Source organism: Grammomys surdaster, unplaced genomic scaffold, assembly GCF_004785775.1.
Source record: "Grammomys surdaster isolate TR1022 unplaced genomic scaffold, NIH_TR_1.0 271, whole genome shotgun sequence".
NCBI lineage: Eukaryota > Metazoa > Chordata > Mammalia > Rodentia > Muridae > Grammomys > Grammomys surdaster.
In genome coordinates, this window is record NW_021604712.1 from 8,083,195 (window position 1) to 8,101,640 (window position 18,446).

An 18,446-nucleotide genomic window follows, 5' to 3' on the forward strand; every position below is an offset into this window, starting at 1 on the left:
TACCCATCAATCAAATCATACTGGACTTATTCATAATATCTCAAATTTGATGTATTAAGTTAATAATAAACCTGTACTTTCCTCCTTTGGTTATATTTGGGTTCTCCCAATAGAAATGTAATGTTAAATTGGTTTGCACTAAAGTTCTAATTGATGCTTACTTGGTAACAGTGATACATTTTATAATGTCTAAATTCAACAATATTATTTTAATTCCAGGTTTAACTTTTCATTTCATCTCTTTGAATATTTGAAACATAATATATAGTTACATTTAGCATATATGTATCAGTATAAAATTGAAAATGAAAAAGTTTGTGTCTGGTATATTCATGTACATATATAACTCTAGAGAAAATAGTTTAACAGTGCAAATGAAGAAACTGTCCCCATCCTCTACTTTTGATAATGAGAGTTATGTAGTCAAATTAAAGTTATTTAATGTTGATGAAAGTGAAACCAATAGTTTTTTCTTCCTTGTTTTTTACTTACAGCCTGGCTTGCCACCTCAGAACTTCTCAATGTCTGTCACAGTCCCTGTGACCAGCCCTAATGCTTTGTCGTACACTAACCCAGGGAGTTCACTCGTGTCACCATCTTTGGCAGCCAGCTCAACATTAGCAGATTCAAGCATGCTGTCTCCACCCCCAGCCACGCTACATAGAAATGTGTCCCCGGGAGCTCCACAGAGACCACCAAGTACTGGCAGTGCAAGTATGTTGTGAAGTATTCTCTTTGCTCTTTTAAAAAGAGAATGAGAAAGGATTGGCTAACAGAGAAAGTTTATTGTCCTTAGTCTTTATTATCAGGCCAGGTGTGGTGGCACATGCCTTTAATCCCAGCATTTGGGAGGTAGCCAGATCTCTGTGTTTGAGGATAGCCCATCTCCATAGTGAGTTCCAGGACTGCCAGGGCTATGTAGAGAGACCTTATTTCAAAAAACAAAAGTAAACAAACAAACAAAAATCCACTTTGTTGTCAGGATGAACAAGAGTCACTGCTACATAATTAAGTCCATTTTAAGTACTTCTTTTTTTAAACATCCATGGGGAAAACAGTTCTGGCCAAAGTACAATAGTATAGAGAATATAACACCTATAACTTTTCCTTATCATGTGACAGACATGCTGTGACAGGCAGAGAATTTAACTTGAATGTTGTAAGTGAAGATTTAAAGTTAAATGTTAACCATCATGTTAGAAATTCAGGACTGAGAGTATGCTATGTATCTCTTCCTGCTGACTTAGTTCAGTAATTCAACATCAGTGTGCAGTGCATTTGCCACCTTAGTCCCTACAGTTTTGCACTGCCTAAGCCCTAAGTTTAGTAATAGTGTCCATATGAATGAACTGCCTTCATTCTCATCAGTATTCATTCGCTAATACTGATGCACAGGATGGCAGGTAGATCAAGAGCTTAATATTTAAATTCATGTGTTGTGTATACTACACATAGACACCCCCACAGCACATGTGTAGTTTACCATGTTACATGTACAGTTATTCGTGTGTGTGTGTGTGTGTGTGTGTGTGTGTGTGTGTGTGTAGAGAGAGAGTGTTAAATTTTATCTAGTTATACATTAATGACAACTTTCGATTGAGCTAATTTTAATTTTGTTTTGGTTTGATTTTTAGGAACAGAGTGTAGATTATAGTGAGATGACTTCATTTGGGTGTTTGTGAAATAAAGAAAGCCAATTTTTGTTCCTTCTCTCTTTTCTCTGTAATATTGTTAGGTGGGATGTTGAGCACTACAGACCTCACAGTGCCAAATGGAGCTGGAAATAGTCCTGTAGGTAAGTGAATTCCTTGTTTAACTTTGTACATGTCTATTTGATCTGAGTTACTAGTAAGTATTGCCTTGAAATAAAGCCTTTTATCTTCTGAGGGATAGGTTCCCTAAAACTTAACAGTTTTCTGCAGTAGCCCTGCTTCATCCCTTACACATTGACTGTAAGTTCAGTTATCTATTCATTTAGTATATACTAAATGCTTTCTCCATATCAGGTGTTTTCTGTGCTAAACACTAAGTTGTTCTAATGCAACATTTATAGCAAGATCTTTTTTAAAAGCATATTTTAAATATATTTTTGACAGTATCATATAGATGTATACATATCTCATGCACACACACACACACACAGTGTACCTTGAGGATATCCTTGCCCACCATTCCCCTTCTTACTCCCTCGATGCCCCTCCTTGCCTACATGGCCTCCTTCTACCTTCATTGTCCTCTTCCTTCTTTTCTTTTTTAAATAATCCACTGAGTTCAATTAGTGCTACCTGCTTGCCAGGGGGAGTGTGACTGTCCACCAGAGCATAGACACTCTACCAAAAACTACAACCCCAAGGAAAAATGACCTTCCCTCTCTCGGTAGCTGTTAACTGCAGCAGCTCCTCCACTAGAGGTGGAATCCCTCCCTAACCCATGCTAGAATGTTGAATGCCTTGATCTCGTGCAGGTAGTCAGACTCTATAAGTTGGTGATTGTGATGCTCATGTCATGTCTGGAAGACAGCAGACAGCATGTCTCGGTATTTCTCCTGACCCTCCGGCTCTTACATTCTTTCCGCCTCTTCTTACATGATGTTCCCTGTGCCTTTGTGGAGAGGGTCAGAATAGATCTTCCCATTAGAGCTGAGTGCTCAACAGTCACTTATTCTCAGTACTTTAATTAATTATGAGTCTCTGCATCGACTGTTGCCCACTGCAAAACAGCGTCCCTAAGAGTTGACAGCAGCTAGCATATTTAGAAGGGTGTTGGGCAGTTGCCTTCTAAGATCATGTCTTAGGGAGATGCTTTTATGTAACTTTTGTCATCGCTAAAGTTAAACTATTGGCAGAGGACTTTATTTTAAAACTTTATTTTAAAATGTTTTCAGAAATTAGAATACAAAGAAAAGTGTGTATACTACTATTCAAGCAATTTCTCAAAGAATATGCTTTGGTGGTCATGTGTAGAACAGTCACAGTTTGTCACAGTTATAGCCAAATAGGCTTTTTCACTTTGAGACTATCCCAGCATGTGTGATGGTGGTGTTTAAATCTAAAGCCTCCATAGATCATCAACAAATGCTGTGAAATAGCTCTGTTCTATGCACAGTGGGTCCTAAACAATGGACCATCTAATTTAAAACAAAACAAAATGGTATGATGCAAATAGTGTGGCTACTAAGAGAGACTGCTTATTTCTGGTTTGCTTTACTTAGGCTCCAGCTTTCTAGAGCCTCGGTGGTTTAAAGATGTGTTATAATAGGCCTGGAAAGATGGCTCAACAGTTAAGAGTATTTGTTGCTCTTTTGGTTTGGTTCCCAGCACCCATATGGAGGCTTACAACTATAACTGGTTCCAGAGGATCTAATACCTTCTGTCTATGCTGGGTATCAGGTGCATGTGTAGTACACATGCATACATACACACACACACGTAAAACATTCGTACACATAAAATAAATGATTCTAAAATATATTTTAAAATATGTCATAACCTGTCTTTCCAGTCCTGACATGTGGTAAAGATAGATTATGATTTTGATGTTATGTCTGCACCACAGTAAATGATATTTTAGAGGATTTAAATGGTTTAGGAAAAACGCTGTAGAGTCTTAGATCAAATGTAGGAAAGTATATGAAGGTTTTACTATCATTGGAAGGTTATACATTGGGGCTGCTATGTTCATGTATGTATATTTTCAAATATGTATGATTTATTTCATTGTAACCCTGCTTTATTGTCTGGATCCAAATGTACTCTTTTCATATACACTTACATTTTTCCTCTTTGACACCAATAGACAGTATGCTTGGAGCCCACCAGTATTTAAGAAAGCCTTGCATACTCATATCACATTGGGCTGATACTCCAGAAGGCTGGGACCTGTGTAAAGTGAACCAGAAATAAACAGTCCCTCTTAGTAGCCACACTATTTGTATTATACTTCTTTTTCTTTGTTGTAATTCAGTGATGTTGCTCTATTATTTGGGACTTGTTGTACTTAGTGGATTGAGAGTATAACTATTTAGTATTGTTTGTTTACCATGTGTGAAGCATTGAATTTAATCACCAACATTGTGTACACAAAGTGTGTACCCAGCAGTATTTTAGTTAACCAGTGTCTTAGTGTGAATATGGGGCATACCTGTAACATTTCAGAGGCCATATGGGGCAAAGAGAATCCTGGGTTCTAGACCAGCCTGATATACACTGCAGGTTTTAGCAAGCCTGTATTCAACACTAAAATGCCAAAAATCTATATGACTTTCACTTGCTAGTTCACCTCTAGCACTCTCTTTTATTGGAACACCCAGAAGATGTAATGAAGCCGATGGTCTTCACACATGCTTTTGACACCTGATAGTAGTCTATTAAAAGGTTTGAAAGATTGCAATGGTTATAAAATATCTAAACCCCTAATCCATTTTCCAAGACTTTGTCTAAAGAAATAAGCTAGGGGCTGGAGAGGTGGCTTAGCAGTTAAAAGCATTGGTTGCTCTTGTACAGGACCTGGATTCAGTTCCCAGCACCCACATGGAGGCTCATGTCTATCTGTAACTTCAGTTCCAGAGGATCTGATGGTTTCTTCTGGCTTCTGAGGGTTACCAAGCACTCATATGGTACACAGATACACATAAAGGAAATACCCATTCACATAAAGATAAATGAATCTTTTAAAAAGGAAGTAAAGTAAATTACGTAAAGGTTCATGCTAACTTTATTACAGTGATTAATGGGATGAAACAAGCATAGTCAGCCTGTGAAAATTAGGTAAATTGCAAATGAATGTTTGGGCTGTGATTTAAAACTATGCAGAAAATACACATATAGAAAAAAACATAAGGAACCCCAAATTAACTCCAGTACTTAGGGTTATAATAAATGTTTACCCCTTTCTTTTACTTTTTGAACTTTATGTGACATAATAGTGATAGTATTCCTAAAGTCATAAAATGTTTACTATAATTTATATAGCTTTGTCATGGTGACCGTCTATTTGTTTACTGTTTGCTATATACATTTCGCTGCTGAGAATATAAATGAGAAATAAATATAAATAAAAACTCAGCTTATATTGTAGCTCAGATGTTTATTTAACTTTTGGCCTATATTGTAATATCAAGATTGGGAAAACAATTGATATATTCAGCACCTTCACTTAAAAAAGATTGTGGGGCTTGATGGGTGGGAAATAGTATATGTATATGTATATGTATATGTGTGTATTTCGTATATGTGTACTTTCTCCCCAGCCTTTAACTGCTTTTCTTAAAAACATGTTGGGGAAGAAAAATATATTGGACTAGAAATAGAAAAGTTCAAGAAACTTCTGGAATTGTTTCGTGTTGAATGAGAGTGAAGGTTGGGGATTGCATGGTGCCAGAGCAGTGGAAGCTAAAAAGATGGATGAACTGGATTGTGGTGGATGGACAGTTCTATGAAGGTGGCATGGGAGTGGCAGGGGGGACATTGGTACAGGGATTTAAAACATTGGTTTGAAATGACAGCATTTATTTGGAGAAAGTAGCCCTTGGTAGTTGAATTTGACCTAAAAATTAAGGGAAATGAAGAAATTTGTGCTTGCATGCTTCAGTCATCATATTGCATGAGAATTGATAAAGTCTCTGGCAGAGGAGAAAGTTGTGTCTTTAGTGCAGTCCACCCAGGACAGATGAAGAAAGATAGGATCTTGAAAGTAGGGCACAAATGTTTTTTTATTAAATATTTCTCATATGATCCATATTGTCCATTACATGGAAATTGTCATCAAACTAAATGAGTATGTCATTGATAATTTCAAAATCATGATTTTTTGTATTTTAATAAATTTTATATCTTCACATAAATGACATTTTAAAATCCGTTACTATGTGTTTCTGTGTATGTATTGAGCAATGTGCTGAGCATGTCAGATTTGCTGTTATTTGTCACTGTGTAGCCCTGGCTGGCCTGAAGCTCACTATGTAGACCAGGCTGGCCTCAAACTCAAACTGTTCTCTCTGCCTCTGCCTCCCAAGTACTAAAATTAAAAGTGTGTGCTACCACTTCCAATTTGAATCTTGCTTGAGGTTTTTAGAGTCCTCTGAAGTTTCTTGACAGCTGGACTTACTTCAAAAGTGGCTTCATAGTAAAATATTAATGACATAGTCGTCCACTGTTTAGTGCTAGAAGAGTGGTAGTCCTAAGGCCGTGGAAGAGACTTGCCATTTACTTGACTGCATTGCTTCAAAGGATAGGATTCATAATTCTGAAATATGAGCTGAGCTGATGATGGAACAACAAACCTCACAGCGATAGGGCCACAGTAAGATGTGGCCGGTTACACTTCTGGAAGCATAGGTGTATGACTTACTCAAGAGTGTTTTTGTTAGAATAATAAGTTGCCATTCAAGTTTTGACAATAATCACACTAACTTACATTTATTCAATTAAAAAGACAAATCATGTTGCGCAGTGTCTCTCCATTGTAGAACTTAAACAGAAGCTAAGAGGCATGCACTGATACAGTCTAAGAGAATAACAAGCTTGCACTTGAGATTAGCTTCAGCCTGGCACATTGCCAGACACTTACATCATCCTGTACTCACTATCTGCTGCAATGTTCTAGTGGAACACTAAGATACTGTGCTTTTAAATGCCCTTCACTCTTGTAACTTGATTCTCGTGGTGTACTGTGGTCTCATATAAAATGCATTATAGATTTCACATAGCAAAGTAGCATTTGTGCTTCTTAATGATGTATGCCTCTAAATTATATATTTGCATCACTTAATAAAAATATTAAAATAATGGGGTTTGGGTTTTTTTTTTTTGCTTGTTTTAGATTTTAGTTTAAGTATATGAAATAGCTTTTCAAGTATTGGAGAATCAGAATACACTTTCTTGCCATTATATGTTAACAGAAACTTCATTAGCCTTATTGCTCTGCAGTATAAAATTCTATTAAGTTCTTCTAACTTTGAATATGTTATTTGTAAAATATTTTTTATCCTCCAGATAACAAAATCTGGATTAGCTCTTGAGTGAGTTCTGCTCTGTTCCATAAGTGAATGACCTAGAGAAGAGGTGATGTTTTTCTCCCAACTGCACTGCTCTCTGAAGCTAACGGGAGATGCAGGAAATTGCTCTGAGAGTGTGGAAAAGAGATTGAGCCCAGATTGAATAAGTGCCTTTCAAGACAATGAAAACAGAATGCAGGAAATAGCCTCACAAAATTAAGTAAAATAACAGTCCCCACAACAAAGTAAAGTCACACACAAATAAAATTGCTGTGTCACGTGGTAAAATTTTTGAGCATGGAAGAATTGGTTGAAATGAAGGGCAGGGGAAAGCGTAGTCATCTTCCAAGAACACCTTCCAAGTAGACGTAGGCAGTTCTTAGATGCCACTGCCTTTCTTGTATTCAAGGGCTGTCTTATGAGTATAGCAGTGAGGAGTCTACAGAGTTGATCTATCCTACTGATGTGTTAATTTTCTAGTTTTTAAACAAATATTTTTAATAGTATTTTTAACTCTTAAGTAATGTTTGTAAGTAGATAATTATATTAGGGCCTCTATTTTCTTTAAAACTATCTTCACAAACTTTTGTCATCTTCCTAAGCATAGTATTGATTTATTTTTTAATTTTTATTATTTATTTTATGTGGGGGGTGTTTTTTCTGCGTTTCTGTCTGTGCACTACATGTATACCTGTAACCCTAAGAGGCCTGAAGAAGGCATTGGCTCTCTTACAACTGTAGTCACAGGTGATTGTGAGCTGCCATGTGTATGCTTAGCATCAAGCCCTGGGCCTCTGGAAGAGCAACCCAGTACTCTTAACCACCAAGCTCTCTCTCCATCCCCCTAATTATAGTCTTTTAAGTTTTCAAATTCAGGACTTAGAAACTAGCTCAGCAGATAAACATGCTTGCCCCAAGATCTGATAGGCTGAGTTCAGTCCCTAGATTGCACATGATAGAAGAAAAGAACCAACTAGTACAAGTTGTCCTCTGATTTCCAGGCATGCCACTCCTCTACAAATAAATGTAATTTTAAAAATTAAATTATAGAATTCATATATCAATTTATCATTTGACTGTATATTACGTAATGTGCCTGAAATTGCTTTGTAAACCTCCAGATAGTATACCAAGTAAACACAGTTCTGTTTTATTCAAGAAATTCAATAGAATTACAATGTGTGTGGTGTATGCATGTGTGTGTGCTAGTGTGCCCAGCCATGGTGGCATGTTGACAGAGGTTGTGATGGCTTCTTGAACCTCTTCATCTTATTTTTGGAGGCAGAGTCTCACTAAACTGTTGTTTGCACTTCCAATCTCTGGGTCTGATTGTTTCCACCCCACCATCACCACTGGGGTTGCAAGCATGTACCATCATACCTGTCTTTTTAAGATTTACTTTTAATTTGTGTGTGTATGTGTGTGTACAAGTGTGTGCACCATGTGTGTGCATGTCCAAGTGTGTGTGCCAGGTGCCTTTGATGCTAGAAGAACGGGAGCCATAGGTGATTTTGGGTGGTTAGGAACTGAACTCATATACTCTGGAAAGGTAGCAAATGCACTTAACCACTGAGCTGTATCTTCAATCCTAACACCTGGCTTTGGCAGTCCTGCTTGCATGGAAAGCACTTTACCCACCAAGCCATTTCCCCAGGCTGCTGATGGTTTCTTTTGTAAGGTTTTTGATTTCAAGTACTCTCATTTGCATATTCTGTGGGGTATTTGCTGTGATACAGAAAGCTTGTGCTTATACCTATCTCTTGAAGTCTTTTTCCATAGCAATTTCAGTATTCCAGGTTTTTTAAAAAAGATCTTTGATTCACTTTGAGTTGATTTTTGTGCAGGGTTAGAGATAGGGGTCTAATTTAATTTCTGTGCAGGTGTCCAGTTTTGTCAACATCATTTATTGAATCAGATATCTATTCAAAATGTATGTATTTTGTCAACAGCTAGGTGTCCATAGTTCTTTGGATTTGTGTACAGATCCTCTCTTTATTCCATTGATCTACATGTCTTTTTATGCCAGTTCTATGCTGTAGTTCTTATTGTGGCTCTGTAATGTGTGCTTTCTTATTGTGGCTCTGTAATGTGTGCTTTCTTATTGTGGCTCTGTAATGTGTGCTTTCTTAATTGTGGCTCTGTAATGTGTGCTTTCTGCCTAAGGTTGCTTTGGCTACCTGTGGTCTTCCATATTTCTTCTTGAATTTTAGAGGTTTTTTTTTTCTAGTTCTGGAAATAATGTTACTGAAATTTTGCTGAGAGTTTCAGTGACTGAGGATAATCCTCTTGGTAGGATAGCCATTTCAGAGTCTGCATTGTGCCAGTTCAGGAGCGTGGACGCTCTTTTCTTTATTTAATGTCTTTAGATTATTTCTTTAGTTTCTTAAAAATTCCCTTATAGGAGTCTTTGACCACTTTGGTTAGATTTATTTATCATTTTAAAAATATAAAATAGGATATTTTTCTTATTTCTTAGTCCATTTGATATTGGTCTGTGTATATGTGTCTGTGTGTATAAAGTATGGCTTTATATGTTGTTTTGTCATATAACTTTACTGAAAGATTTTTGGACCTGAAGTTTTCTGGTGATGTCTATGGGGTCTGTTAAGTATAGAATTAAATCATCTGCCACTAGAGATGGTTTTTCCTTCTTGAATTTGATCATTTTTACCTCTCTCTTGTCTTAATACTCCGCTAAGTCTTGAAGCACCATATCGAATAATAGTGCAAGCTGATATTCTGTTTACTTCTAGACTTCAGAGGAAATTTCTCAGTTTGATTTAGCTTGAGAGTGGCTTAGTTTGTCTTAGATACCCTTTATTATGTTGAGGTATGTTCTGCCCTGCTTTTTTCTTCAGGGATTTTTATCATGAATACATATTGAATTTTGTCAAAAAATGTTCCTGTTGAGGTTATCATGTGGTTTTTCTGTCTTAAAATCTGTTAAATGGAATATGACATTTATTGATTTGCTTTTGCTGAATCAGCCTTGTGTCCCTGGGATGATTCCAACTTGAACATGATATAACATCTTAATGTGATCTTGAATTCAGTTTGCAAGTATTTGCTGAGAATTTTTATATCTGTTTTCATTGTACGGGTTGGTCTCTAGTTTTCTTTTTTGGTTGTGTCTTTTCCTGGTTTTGAAATCATGATAATATTGGCATCATTGAATGAGTTTTATGGAAGTGTTATACTTAGATTTTTTTTTTCCCCTAGAAGTTTGGGAGAATTTAGCAGTGAGTCCATGTAGTCCTGGGTTGATTTCTTGTCTTCCTAGAGCTTTGAGGTACATTAGGTTGTGGACTTGTGCTCCTTAAGAGTTTCCTCCCTGGTTTTAAAATTGAGCTTCAATTTAAAAATTGTAAAGTATAGCTTTCAAAAATTCAAAAAAGTATAGCTTAGTCTCCCAGTGTTTATGTATTTTCTGAACTTAGTCTTGCTGTTGATTTCTTGTTTTAGTTCACTGTGATCTGAGTAGATGCAGGGAATCATTTCAGGGGTTTTTTGTGTTTATTAAAGCTTCCTTTGTTGTCTGTAATTCCAGTTTTAGGAATGGTTCCATGTGCTGCTGAGAAGTGTGTATTCTCTCTCAATTAGCTAGAATGCTTTGTAGATACCTATTGAGTCCAGCTGATTTTTTTAATAGTTAAGGTGTGAAGAGTTTTTTGCTAATTTTCCTTTTGGAAGACCTGCTCATGTGTGAGAATGGCTAATGAAATCTCCTGCAGTACTTCGTCAGGACCTCATGGAGTCTTTGTGCCTTTTAATGTTTTATGAATGACCAAGGAAGACAAACTAGAACAACTGCTAATAAAATCAATGGTAACAGCAAATCCTTCTCAGTAATAACCTGAATGTAAATGACTAACTCACCATTAAAAGATAGACTAACAGACCGTGCTTAAAAATGAGGTCTAACTATTCAGTTGCCTCTAAGGAACCCATGTAACTAGAAAAGACCTAAAACCTGAGAGGTTTCCAAATTTCCGTAAACATTTACAATAGTTCTGCCCTGTTGGTTGATGAATGTTCCTTTTGTTAAGATGTAGTGGCTCTCTTAGCTCAAACTAGGTTTGGTTCCAAGTCTTCATTATCAGATGTGAGGATTGATAGGTCAGCTTGCTGGCAGCTTTCTGTTGCTTGGTAGGTTGACTTGAGCCTTGGATAAGCTCAAAGGCTTTGGATCTTTTCTAGTTACCTGAGTTTCTTAGAGGCAGCTGAAGAGTTAGACCTCATTTTTAAGCATAGTCTGATAGTCTGTATCTTTAAATGGTGAAATAGTCACTTGCATTCAGGTTATTGAGAAAGGTTTGTTATTACTGTTTATTTTTGTTGGCAGTTCTTGTTGGTTTTCATTTTTGTTTTGGTTTGGTTTTTTGTTTTGGTTTGGTTTGGTTTTCATAGAGTAGTTTGCTGGTTTTGGACCTCATGAATTTTATCTCTTTTTGCCTTTTTTAATCCTTTGCTTTCATGAAATATACTCCCTGTTGTGTTGTGGGTAAGCTGTCAAACTTCTTTGTATATATTTTTCTTTAAGCATTTCCTGCATTTTCTTGTTTACTTGCCACAGATTATATTAACTTGAGCTTAACTTGGTTCTCCCTCAATTTTAATAGATTATTTTGCTGGATTTGACAATAATGGTTTATTATAGGCTATGAAATACACTATTCTTTGCTTTCCTTTCTTTTAGACTTTATGACCTACTATTATTCTAATATTTTTACCTCTGTGAGTTGGTGTTTTCCCCTCATAGCTTTTTAGGTTGTTTGTTTTAAGTAAATGTGTGTGTGTGTGTGTGTACCATGGCACATGCTTCGAGATCAGAAGACAACCAGGGTTTTCTTTTGCTACTTTGTAGGATCCAGGGATCAAAGACAGGTTGTCCTGCCTGCACTCAATTGCATTTACCTCCGAGCCATCTCACTGACCTTGCCTTATTGCTTTTAGTATTGTTTCTTTGCTTTTTATTTTTGATTACATTTATTTCTTTTATTATGTGTATGTGTAGGGGTATATGCTTATGTCTCTGCAATGTGTGTGGAAATTGAAGGACATTCTGCTGGAGACAGGTTTTTTTTTCACCATGTGGGTCCCAGGGATTGAACTCAGATCATTAGTCTTGGTAGCAAGTGCTTTTACCCACCAATGCTTCTTGTCAACCCTTATTTTTGAAATCTTACCTCAGATATGTCATGAAGAAGTTCATTGCTCATGTCTATTTGATGTTCTGGGCACTTTCTTTCTCTTGGTTTCAGAAAATTTCAGATATTTCAATGAATAGGTTGTTTGAGCCATTCACTGTCTTAGCTCCTTTTTCTTTATTTTGGTTTCTTGGAAATTTGATTTCATAGCTTTTATATTTATCTGTATGTGTTACTGTTTTAACCTTGTCTTCCATCCCTGAATAGTTCCTGTGCTTCATCTTGTCTGTAGATGCTTCCTGCATTTTATTTGATTTGAGTAGTTAATTTCCAGAATTTCTAGTTGGTTCCCTTTTCACTTTCTCAATTTTCATAATACGGAATTTCTCCTTCACATTTTTCAAGTTTTCTCTCCAATGGACTTACTTGTTTAGTTCACATTGGCTAGCTTTGTTGTATGAGTCTTCGTTTGAGTTTGTTGCTTTCTTTTCTTTTATTAAGTCCCTTGTAATTCATTTGATTCTGTGTCACTGACATGTGTTATAGGTAGGACTCACCTTCTCCTCTCACCTGTCTCTTGGAGCTGAGAAGCTGCAGCGCAGTGCTGTGCCTTTATTGTTGTTTCTTTGATGTGTTTATGCATCTGTGGGATTTGTGCTCTGTCTTATGGCTTCTCTCCCCTTTTCCTCTTGTTTGTGAGTTCTCTTGTTCTGTTGTCTTCTTTTGGATATATGTCAGGAAAGCTGACTGCAGTAGCAACTGTGATGGTTGACACGGTCCCCAGTGTCAACTGCCAAAGACACTGTACTCTTCACCATGTCCCTTCTGTTAGGTGGGAACCGTGCTAAGTTGGAGAATGTTATTTATTGAGACTTTTGTTTTATTTTGTTTTTAGAGCTAAAGGTATCAATATTCAGTAGTGAGGAAACATGAGGTGAGCAGTATGAAAAGTAGTAGAGAAAATATTGTTTATGGGTTCAGAGAAAAGGATGAACTTAGAGCCTTTTCCAAGGATACATAAGTTACAGCATATCAGTCAAACACTTAAAAGTACAAAAATATGCATATATTATAAATTATTGTTATACCTATATATTTATTAGGAGGGGGCCTGCAGGTGATAAGGTGGAGGTCAGAGGACAACTTAGAGGAGTCAGTTCTCTCTACCAAGTGAGTCCTACAGAACAAACTCTAGCCATCATGCTTGGTAGTAAGCATCTCTACCGACTAAGAGCCATCTTGCTGGTCACTACCCATTTCAAGATTTCAAGATACAAATGCAAAACAAAAGTAGAAAAGATTAAAATATGTAAATACAAATGAGTATTTGTTAAAATAATAGTACAATATTAATGACATTGTGTTTTATTATAAATGGTAAACTTTATATGTCATAAAAAGAAGTCTTACTTTTTTTTATAAAATTAATCATCTAAGTTTATAAAATTAATCATTTTAAAAAACATATATATGGGCAGTTAGCATTATTTTAGATTTATGAATTAAACTATTTTAATCACTCTTTACATGTTAATAAGCAACTGTTTTTCCCTTTCCCAGGGAATGGATTTGTAAACTCAAGGGCCTCTCCAAATTTGATTGGAAATACTGGTGCAAATAGTTTAGGCAAAGTCATGCCTACAAAGTCTCCCCCGCCACCAGGTGGTGGCAATCTTGGAATGAACAGTCGGAAACCAGATCTACGAGTTGTCATTCCCCCTTCAAGCAAGGGCATGATGCCCCCACTTGTAAGTTGACCCATTCTTTAGCTTTGTTCTTTAAACACACAGTTTATACTTGTCTGCATTTTCTCTGAGGTCTTCTAAACCTCCATAGTGTCCATTGGTTGTCTTATATGAATTTTCTATTCAAAATTAGGATTTGAAGAAAGACATTATTTAAGTGCTTAAAAACAAAATTATTGAAATAAGAAGTAAAACTGCTTAATGGTTATTTAAAATAAAAGCTAAATATGGAGAGGTTATTGTGCTCAATTTTAATTTTTTCAGGCTAAAAACTTTCTTTAGACATTTGACTTCAATTTATGAATTAAACATGCCATTTCTGTTCCGTACTTGACATACTTTTAATAATATGTGCATTTCCGTGAGGAATAATGAAATTATTTGCTAGAAAATTCTGTAAACCAAGGAGAACTGTTATAGAATATCTAGGGAAGAATGTTTGCAAACTGGAAGGAATTGTTCTCTAATAATTTTCTTTGCTTATTCCTTTCAAATGACCGCTCTCTTTGAGTCTAATACCTTACCTCTTGAGGGTCATTGTCATCTGCCTTCGAATTGTCTTGTCATACGCAGAACAGAATATGTATGTATGTTCCTTAGCTTCTTGTAGACAGTTTTAGAATACACATGCAGGTTTTAAAGACATTTTGAATTCAGCAGCAATTTGACTATTAGTATACTAAATGATATGCCAGGTGCTCATTCTACTGTGTGGGTTCTAAATTTGTCATTTGCGTTTTGTTAAGTCTGATGCTGTCAGACTCAGGGAGTGATTCTGTTTTTGTAATTTTTCATAGATTCCAAAACATCAGTAATTTGTTAGGGTTATTTTCTCATTGAGTTCTCAATTAGGTTATGATCATAGCGAGATAGAAATGAGAAAACAGAACTAAAAGTTCCAAGATAGCGAGCAGTACATATGCCCCAGACCTTTAAATGTCCCAGATCATAATTTGCTTAAAGCTCAGACTCTGCATTAAATAAATAAAAGTGTGGGAAGGGGCTCTTTCATTTTGGAAAACAGAAAATTTAAAATAAGTTGCTTTTAACTTTATGCTGTTAAAAAATTCATTTTAGTGCTGCTAATTCATAGTGGTGAGATGGTCTAGAGGCTAGAGAAAGCTGGTACTAGCGAGAAGGATATTGGTGCTTGTGTATTAGTGAATTGCTGGAAGTCAAGCATCTAACTCCAGAAGCCTCAGTGTAGGTTAAGTCAGAAGTCTATACAAGTCCTATAGAAGACTTCTCTATGGGAAAGACTCCTCCTGTCTTTCCATCTTGAGCCCCACTGAGTGAGTGTACCACATAAAATAAGACCTGGAAAGACCTCCCAAAACCCAGCTGGCCACTGCAGTGAGGACAACCTTTGTGTGAGTCATTTTCTTTTCCATGGGATAAATACATTGAGGGCTGGAAAACAAATATTGTCCCCTTTGGTGCATTGTTATTGTGTCTGGGAATGCAGAAAGGACAGTATTGCTACTTGGTTCAGAAGCAAGAAGACACTGATGATGGGAACCGTGAGAGTATCAAGGTGACTGAGAAGCAGTCTGAGGCACATCACAGAGGGGCCATAGAGTGCAGTAGTCACTGGCCTGCCCATCTTCCACCTTTAGAGAGGCTTAAATTACAGCTTGAGGTGGGGGGTGAGGGGGATGGGGGTAGGGTAAATATATTTAAGGGTAACCACAGCAACAACACCTTTCAAACCTAGTCTAGTTTCTGAGAAAGGTAACTAAAACTTCACAGTAGCAGGGCCAACAAGGTAAAATAGTAGAAAATACCCAGACTGAAATATGAGAAGAACCAAAATCAAACATCATCTGAGAGCTGCAAGACGTTATCATGTAGTGCAACATGTCTGAAAGTGGAGTTCCAAAAAGAAGAACAGTAGGAACAATGGCCTAAGGGAGATAACAGTCACCAAGTAAGATAATACTTCCAGTGCACAAACACACACACATGCGCGTGCACATTGGAACAAAGCAAAGGGCAAATAGAAATTCTTAAAGACAGCCAGTGAATAGAAATACGTGCCTTACAGACCAAAGACAGGAAATTACTACCATACCTCTCTTCAAGCTGGTGAACAACGCAGCAACAATAAAAACAAAAATCTCACATCACTATACCCAGCAAAAATGTTCTTAAAAAATAAAAGCAAAGTCTTTTCAAACCAAAAACAAGAATTTATTGCCAGCAGAGCTACTCTACAAGAAGTGTTAACATTTTCTTGAAGAAGTAATACTAGTATCAGCAAAATCTTGACTGTATGCAGAGAAATAAAGAACAGAAGGAATAAGAATAAACAGTTTATAAACCTTTTGCTTTAGAACAGCTTTTGTTTCATTGGAAAGAAAATCATAGGTTCCCTTATACTTCAAACACAATTTCTTTTAACAGTTTATATTACTATGGCACAGTTATTAACATTAGTGATCCAGTATTGTAAATTATTATTAACTAAAGTTCATGTTCACATATATTTCCTAAGTTTTAAACTTCATCTCTTTTTTCATGCCAGGAGCCAGACTAGGCTTTATAGCATATTTTATTTATTAATCTTGTCTTCTTCAACTCTTACAGGCTGTGAGAGTTTCTAAGACTTGCCTTAAGTGACCTTGGCATTTTTGAGAAACACTGCTCTCATGTTCTATAGAATGTCCTTCAGTTAAGGTTTGCTTGATGCTTTTTCAGATTAGCTTAGAGTTACTGGTTTAGAAAGGTAGGCGGTGTCATCTTTTATATTAAGTTATGAGACATTTATGAAACATTTCACCAAAATAGACCATTCAATTTCATAAAATAAAACTTAGCAAATTTGCAAGAACTGACTCTCTATCCATAATCAGTTGAAATCCATCTCTTTAGAAAGATATCATAATTTAGAAATATAACCATCAATTTAACTTTAGAAATATTTTCATTAATTCTTTGAGAATTTCATACAGTGTATTTCATGAATACACTCCCACAACTCCATCCTGATATCCTCCTACCCACCCAAATTTGTGTCTTCTTTTTTTAAAACAAAAAAAAATTTTTTTACTGAGTCCCTTTGTGGTGTCATATGGGAACTGCCCTAGAGTATGGACTACCAGGGATCATAACCTTAAAGGACACTCACTCCCTCTCTCTTTGCATCAGTTTGCCAGTAGCTTATCAGCTAGGGGTGGGACTTTGTGTCCACTTCTCCCAACTCCATGCTGGAATTTTGTGTAGCTGAGCTTGCACAGGTCTTAAACATTCCACCACAATCACTGAGAGTTGATAGGTACAACTGCTCTGTTGTATCCGGAAAACACTTTTCTTGTAGTCATCCTCCAACTCTTAAAATGTTTCTCTTCACTCTTCTGTTATGATCCCTGAGCCTTACACTTTTAAATAATCTGTGGGCCTCAGAAAAAAATGTCAAGGGAAATTTAGCAGTACATATAGCTAGTAGTTAGTGGTCATGAGTGCTTCCTGCTCCAGTGGAAAGCCATATTTCAGTTTTGGGGACTACATCAGGTAGGTAACTCCATCTCCAAGGGATCTGATCTCTTCTGGCCCCCACAGGCACCCATATTCATGTCCATAGACATACACATAATTTAAAGTAAATAATTGCTTATATACTCATAACTAACTGAAACTGAAAATACAAAATTCCAAAATGTTGAGGACCATCAAGAGTACTGCTGGAGATGTAGATGGTTTCACGGACAAACTATCAAACATTTAAGGAAGGGTTAATAGCAACTCTTTCACAGTTTCAGAAAAGCAAAAAAAAGAACACTTCCCTTCATTTTATTAGGTAGCATCCTTCTTAATACAAAACCAGAGTAAGGCATTGTAAGCAAAAATGACTATAAACCAATACTCTTCCTGGACTCTCTAGACACAGAAACCCTCATGCAGTTTCTAGTTCTGTCTGTTGAGAATTCCTTGAGTAATTTTATCTAGTAGCTGAGTGTACCTGGTGCTCTGATTGTGGTATCTAAACACCCACCGTTAGCTAATTCAAAGACTTAAGGGCTCCCTTGGGGAAATGGTAGGTTGTGAGGAAGCACAAGATAAACCAGAGGAGCCAGGGAGTAAGGGTGTAGTTATCGAAAGATCCCAGGGACCATTCTTTAAAAAACAAAAATCCCAGTTTGCCAAAACTAGAAAAATTTAAATTACAGTAGTTTGAGGTTATAACCCAAGGAATAAGAAGTGCTGACTCCACCATACATATATGATTACATAAATGAAGAACTGGTAATACCTCCTCCTTAGAGAGCAGATATGATTCGTACTTTTGGAAGAATTTTAAGAATAGGAAAGCTGGACCTTAAAGCATGCCTTTAATCCCAGCACTCAGGAGGCAGAGGGAGGCATATCTCTGAGTTCAAGGCCAGCTTGGTCTAAAAAGTGAGATCCAGTTCCATGAGAACACAGAGAAGCTCTGTCTTGAAAAAAAAAACAAAACAAACAAAAGAATACGAAACAGCTTTAGAATAGCATAGTAGAGCCATAACTGTTATAGGCAAGCCAGTAAGTAAATGCTGCAGGTAGTGGGCAACATTTAAAGTGAAA

At 36.6% G+C, this 18,446-nt stretch overlaps 1 protein-coding gene across 3 annotated transcripts in view; it reads left to right on the plus strand.

The window, feature by feature from the left end:
* Mef2a (myocyte enhancer factor 2A) overlaps positions 1-18,446 on the plus strand; it is a 125,202-nt gene that overhangs the window by 92,389 nt on the left and 14,367 nt on the right. For all 3 annotated transcript variants that reach the window (XM_028776652.1, XM_028776650.1, XM_028776651.1), the window contains exons 6-8: positions 495-714; positions 1,736-1,795; positions 13,702-13,889. In XM_028776652.1, the coding sequence (XP_028632485.1) occupies positions 495-714; positions 1,736-1,795; positions 13,702-13,889 (468 nt within the window). The remainder of the gene's footprint in view (positions 1-494; positions 715-1,735; positions 1,796-13,701; positions 13,890-18,446) is intronic.